The sequence below is a fragment of the Cyprinodon variegatus genome, unplaced genomic scaffold, assembly GCF_000732505.1.
Source record: "Cyprinodon variegatus isolate N-32 unplaced genomic scaffold, C_variegatus-1.0 Scaffold3, whole genome shotgun sequence".
Taxonomy (NCBI): Eukaryota; Metazoa; Chordata; class Actinopteri; order Cyprinodontiformes; family Cyprinodontidae; genus Cyprinodon; species Cyprinodon variegatus.
In genome coordinates, this window is record NW_015150456.1 from 2,496,713 (window position 1) to 2,503,796 (window position 7,084).

Consider the following 7,084-nt stretch of genomic DNA (forward strand, 5'->3'; position numbering starts at 1 on the left):
AAAAATGCTGCACAAGCAAAATCTACTGCAAGTTAAAGGAAGCTTCAGTAGAGCTCAGAAACAGGGATGTGCTCCACATCATTGGCGACTATTCATACGGAATTCAGAACATTGACATTACTACCATTTAAAATAGCTTTTTTAAGCCTTCCAAAGCCAACTAGAGAAATGATTGACAGCCACGCTTTTAGCTAGAAATGTGTACAGCAGTATGTTGTGCGCCTTTTACTAAAGAACAACTTTTTGCTGCCCCTTGCGCCACATCAACCAATCAGAGAAGCTGATCTGGGCACTGGCAGGGAGACAGACACAGCGCTGCTGATGCAGATCGCTGTGAACACTCCCCTGTAACATTATTAACACCTAAATTAACTTAAAATGTCGAAACCTGTCAATAAAATATGTTCACTTTTATTGTTCTGGAGCTTGCAGTTTGAACCATGTAAATGAAAAGCGCTAAAACAAAGCGGCAGGTGTGTTTAGCGCCATTATTTTTATTATTTATTTATTTTTTATTTATTTTATTTTCACAACCAAAACATAAAAACAGAATAATGTTTCACTAAAAAAGAAAATGTGATGGACAACTGCCGAAAAACCCTCAAGGGGCTTAATGAGTGGCAGTCTCCATAGAAACAAATGTATTTCACCATTTCAGACATCTATATGATATTGTGTGTAAAAAAAACAAAAAAAACAAAAACAGCATTTCTTTGTATTAAACAATTTAAAATATCATTTAGACCACAAATCCATAAGGAAAGTTCAGACAACTTAGTAGCAGCAATTTTACTCTCCATTTAAATTGTTCTTTAGAAAGATCTGTCAGTGATGTGGGGTAAAAATATTACAAAAGTGCTGGGGAAGTAACTTTTTTATAGAGCTACAAACAAATAAAGCTATTTGAAGTTGATTCACTTGATAAACACTAAGAATACTTGCCTGAGCAAACACTGGTTGGGAGGGGTGTCTACGATTTACACAAAATATTATTTTTAAAGCTTGCTTGTGAAGTCGAAAAACAGATTCAAGTTTAGTTGGGTGGGTTCTAGCCCAAGCAACATTACAGTAATTAATATATGGATATAACATTGAATAATATAACATAATTGCAACTTTTTAATCAGGTGCCGGATTTTTCCTAGTATACCGACCACTTTGGCTATTTTTCTACTTATGGCACTAATGTGAGGTTTCCAGGATAAAGAATCATCTAGAATAACACAAAGGAAATGAGCAGATCTAACAAAATTAATAGAAATATTATCAATTTGAATTTGAATTTTTTAAATGTATCAAACTTATAACCAAAAAATATATAACTTGTTTTTTTTTTTATGTTAAGTGACAATTTGTTGGACTTGAACGAAGAGGATAACTTGTCAAGTTCTTCATTAACTACCTTTATTAAAATTTCAGGGTTTTTATGGGAGTAAAACACACTTGTATCGTCTGCAAATAAGATTTTAGAAAGTTTATCTGAAACATTAGGGAGGTCATTAACATATATTAAAAATAACAGGGGACCCAAGATGGAACCTTGTGGTAAACCACACTGAAGAAGAAGGAGAGGAGATTCTGTCCCATTATAGTTGACAGTTTGATACCGGTCTGAAAGGTAACTAGTGAACCAGAGTAGTGACTTATTTCGAATACCATAATGTGAAAGTTTTTTTTAACAGAATAATATGGTTAACGGTATCGAATGCTTTTGAAAGATCCAGAAAAATACCTACAGTGTTTTCTTTCCTATCTTTTTCTTTGTATATTTCAGTCAAAAATTGGACAACTGCCATGGACGTAGAGTGTTGCTTCCGGCAGTAGTGTTTAGTGCCATGGATCCATGGAACAGAGGATTTGAAGAAGAAAGGACCAAATCATTTGCTTTCATTACCAATGCAGAATGATTGCCTGCATTTTTACTTTGTAATAAGAGTTTGTCAAAAAATAAAGAGGGTTATTTGGAAAAGTATTTCCAGGAAAGATCACAAAGCTGATCACAAAGTCAGAAGTGAGGGAAAAAGTGTGATTGCAGAACTTCTGGGTAAATTAGAGGAGAGTAAAGATAGATTTAAGGAGTGGATTGCATATTCAAACTCCACTACTACTGCTAGTTTTGTTGCAAAACCGTCCACAGATCGAACAGGTAGCGCTCTGATGCAGGGATGGGAATTTTCAAAATTTTTTCCCTCAAATCCAAGTGCAGAGAAGGGTGGCACACGGTGAATTCCACCAGGATAAACATTTAATCAGAAATTATTATTATATATTTAGGGTCACTTTGTCCTTTTTTATAGTTGGCTAATATACTTAGAGCCCGTGTTGACACATGCGACTCTTATAAGACTTACATTTTTGTCGCTCCAAACAGATTTGTTCTTCTTGGTCCAAAATGGCTCTTTGAGCAGTGTGGGTTGCCGACCCCTGACATAGAGCCTCGCAGGAGACCGCATTTAAATATCGAGGCATAGTTAGGAGGGCCAAACATCACACATAACCTTCGCACTTTTATTTTACTGTTGTCTTCCTGTTTTCATGGTGCCTTACAGAGAAGCTTTTACAGCTCACTGCTTTCCTATTTGTCGCCATCAGAGCGAGCAGCCCTGAGAGGCAACTGTACATCAGCCAGACAGTCCATCACCGGAGTTCCCTCACACTCATGCAGCTCATTACCTTGATGCAGGTGTGGTTCTGAGGTGTGCAGAGGGGCTGCAGCAGAGCGATGGAGGCTGGTGATAAAGGAACAAAAGAGAAGAAATGGAGAGCGACTGGTCTGCGGCGTCTCTCCAATTACACGTCTCCTGTGAGCCATGGCTCAGAGAAATGGCCCACAGTGTCGCTTAGGCCCTCCTAATTGGCTCAGCAAAGAGAGGGGGAGTGAGAGCCAGAGAAGGACCGGCACATTTTCTGAGCTCCCCCGTGAAGGCCAGCAGGAGGTAGATGATAGGCAGCTCTGCAGCGTTTCCTCATGTCTACGCTCCAATCTTGGCGCGCCATTTCTGAGAGTCTAACTCCTCTAGTTTCCCACTAATGAGGAGCCATTGCTGCCCTTTTGACTTGTTTGTGCCGTCTCTCCTGTCATCATTACCATTTTTATGACTATTGTGAGCGGCAGCGTGGGGCTGCCTGAGGCTCATGTGATGTGGGTTCCTCCGGAGGGGACCCTGTTTAATAATTGAACATCCTCACAACTGAACTTAAGTGTCTGTGGCTTTATTCCGCGCTAGCTGAAAAACAAAAGTTCAAATCGTTGAAGCTGCAATGATTATCTGTCAGCAAAAGCAGATTTTTACCACTATTTCTCATTAAATTAGGCTGAGCAGAACATTTTATGACCCCCCACCTCTCGCTAAGGTGCACAGTGTTAATGACGACTTGAATGGCTTCACAATTTCCAGGAAACTTTACAGTAAAAAGTAAAATCAAACTACTAAGAAGAATCATTATTTAAACAATGGAGTATCATCCTTAACACTGCATGTATAATAATATAAACTGATACACAAATATTAATGAAGAACTTCAATTTCTTCCATTTGCACGGCGAAGCTGAGTGATCACAGGTTCTGCTCTTATCTGTGTGAAATGCTTATGGTTTTATGAGTTTTATTTCGAGAAGTCGTTACTGATTAACTGACCAACGCTGTGATTTCTGGTTTCAAATGCAAATAAAACTAAGAAGACTGGAGTCCTTAGAAAGTTAATCAAACTGAGACATTTTTCCTTAAGCCACATTCCTGGCTGGATTTTATTTACTAACTGTTGTAGATATCTTAACATAACAATTTTAAATACCCCATAGTTTTTATAAAGCTGTTGCTGTTAAAGTATGAGCAGTAAACCTCTAACACGTGGAAACCTAAAAGGTTTTATTGTTGCCTGTCACAGCAATGAATGGAGGGCAGCGTATCCCATAGCAACGCATATCTACACGGCTAAAATATAGCTAATGTTTGACGTATCAGCTAATGATAGCTTATAACATTATATTATCGTAGCTAATATGCCAACAATAACAGAACGTTTTTCTTAATGTCATACATTTTTATATTAGCTGGTCTGTTAGCATAGCTAATGTTATACTCTCTGTTAAAGAGGGTGTAGGTACCAGACCGGCTCAATGACATCAACATATGGCAACTCCACTCGGACAAACTGTATGGCACCCGTTTATTAAGGATCAAATCTCTTTTGGAATCTCAACATATCATTACCTATATTTTGTATTATTTTACATTTCATTTGCGTTCTAAAGTAGCTGAAAGTAGAAAACAATCATCGTTAATCTTGAAGGAAAGTACTGCCTTCTAAGACTGAGCTCTGCCATTTAACAAGGTGACAAAAAAGTCTCAGCTTATTTTTATTCTTTTTATTAAGATCTGAGGCCAGAGGAGGAACAATGGAACATCTTAAAAATGATTTTCATAGACATCTTAGACAAAGAAAAGTTATTCTACTTGTAGAGAACGAACAGTTGTTTAGCTTAATATGGCTAACTGACCGAGCTAAAAAAGGCTAACCTGTTAGCTACAGAACAAAGCGCTACCCAGCTCTCTCCCTATATATCATGGTGTTGCAGTTACTTTGTTCAACATAAACAGTTTCTATTCCGTTTTGTTATGGATCAGGCAAAAAAAAACTTCATCAGTCATTAGACACGCTAACGGCCTGGTTATACTCCTGCAGCAGTGTGTCGCAGTTAGCTTTTCGTAGGTATGACGCAGACATTTTTGATTTATGCCCGATATTGAAGCGTGGTCTGCGCTTTGTTATTCCACGCCACAACGCAAGAGGGACAATCAGGTACTGGGTCTGGATAAGGCAGAGGCAGTGAGGAAGTGGGATCAATTTTGTGTGATAACGAAGGGATATGAGTGCGAAAAAGAGCGGGGATCAAGGTGGAAAAAGGTTCCCAGCATTCTCGCGCTTCTCGCTCTTCTAGCTCGTCCATCTTCAGTCGTTTTTTTCACAATGGCGGTCATACAAACAAAACAAGCCTGTAAGGGACCAAACAGGAAATACGCATAGTGTAGAGCAGATGTAGATTTGACCAATCAGAGGCCTCCTGTACCAGCAGAGTGTCTGCAGAAGGGGCGGGGGCGTCTCTGTTTTCACCGCGAAACACACGCAGACGACCTGGTTTCGAAGTATAAATCAGCCTTAACGCTACAGTTGCTCCCGACTCTGCACACTGACGCTGCGTGATGTTATTATCGTTGTCTGGGCAACCACAATGTTTTACATCATGTGGCAAAATTCAGCCAATCATGGAATGGAGAGGTCAAGGGTTACCAGGGCTGCTCTATTTTGTGTGGCCGATAGAGCTCTGCTCTCCCCTGAGGAGAGATTGACATGAGCAAAAAACAAAAACAGCAGAAAAGTAAATACAAACATTTCTCCTATGCCTTAGGCTGTCTGTGAGACAGAGTCCCCCCCACCTCTAGCAAAAAAGTGTAACAAAAGCCTCTTCCCCACTGAAATTAGTGGGTTAACTCGAGTTTTTCAAAAACTGCCCAACTTGCTATCAATCTGCATTCGACTTGGACGATTACGTTTTTAATCGATTTTAATTGGAGTAATAAAAACTACATGCATGTATTTTTAAAATAGATTTATTCAAAAATATATTGTGCAAAGTAATAAATATTAAACCAACAATAAACGTATGGTTAAAAAAAAAAGTAAACATAAACAATCTTAGGATAAATCTTGTGCAAGTAACACAAATGTTCAGCTAACAATAATTGTACCCATTTTCTATCAGTAAAAAATGTACACTTATATATCTATAGTACAAGTAAAAGAAAAAAGAAATATGCAATTAATTGAACAGTCAATAATGTGTAATGATTTTCTGGGAAGTAGATGGTTTGAAAGCAGCAGCTGTTGAGAGGCCAGTTCACGTCGATATAATGCAGTTAAACTCGTGCGGCTGAAGAAATCGACTGGACCAAAGGACTGTAGTAGTTGCAAATAACAAAGCAGAGTCCAACTTTTCACAGAGCTCTTGTAGTGTTTTGTTCTATATTTTGTTAATGCAACCTCTGCAAAGTATATGCAACTTGGAGGGTCATAAATTGGATCGCATACTTTTAGCATGAGAAGGAAGCCAGGGTCTCTACTATGTAAATGGGACCATGTCCATCCCTATATGTTCAGCTACAGTAACGGTCATCTGCTGCCACTGCACACTACAGTTGTCGGTCAGCACCACTTTAAAAAATGAGGGGGGTTTGTGGTCTACGGGAGAGGATTAGGGCCACTGAAAAAAATAAAAGAAGTTAACTGAGATTAAAGTCAGAATTCTGACTTTTTTTTCTCCGAATGCTGACTTTAATCTCAGAATTTTGGATCTTAATGTAGATGGGCACCGTGAAGGAAGAAATGTGTGAGCACTCAGCTTCACTGACAAAGATGTGAGTTGTTTGGGAGGGCCAGTAACACAATGGTGGAAAATGACGAAATTAAGCACATTTTTATGTGCCGGAGGCGTCCCCGATGATGCTATTTCATTAATGGAAGACCAGAGATGATTAAAAAGAGAGCTAGACCGTTTCTTAATATGCGTTCTTGTGTAGTCGTGACACGTCATCAGCCTCAGCCCGAGCACTGTTCCAATTGCAGAAAACGCCAGACTGAGAATGCACCAAATCCCTGGATGTTGTTCTCGCCTCGCCCTTTTTATCGAGTATGCATCAGAGCAGACTTATCCGTTCTTGAGATTGACAGCTGTCCCAGGATGCACTCCGGCAGCAGCAGCATTAAACGGAGCACTCCAGTGAAAGTTAAAAGTTATCTTTTCTTTTGCTGTTGTTCAATAAAAGTACATTTTAAGAAGGGAGCGTGAGATCGACAGGCGGATTGGCGCAGCGTCTGCCGTGAAGCGGGCGCTGTACCAGTCCGTCGTGGTGAAGAGAGAGCTGAGTCAAAAAGCGAAGCTCTCGATTTACCAGTCGATCTACGTTCCTACCCTCATCTATGGTCATGAACTCTGGGTCATGACTGAAAGATCGCGGATACAAGCGGCCGAAATGGGTTTCCTCCGTAGGGTGGCTGGGCTCTCCCTTAGAGATAGGGTGAGAAG

The 7,084-nt window shown here is 39.7% G+C and overlaps 1 protein-coding gene across 1 annotated transcript in view; it reads right to left on the reverse strand.

Moving 5' to 3' along the window:
• The window catches only part of slc39a10 (solute carrier family 39 (zinc transporter), member 10), a 53,621-nt gene that overhangs the window by 13,859 nt on the left and 32,678 nt on the right, over positions 1–7,084 (reverse strand). Inside the window, exon 4 of the mRNA XM_015371250.1 lies at positions 2,674–2,729. Within this exon, the coding sequence (XP_015226736.1) occupies positions 2,674–2,729 (56 nt within the window). The remainder of the gene's footprint in view (positions 1–2,673; positions 2,730–7,084) is intronic.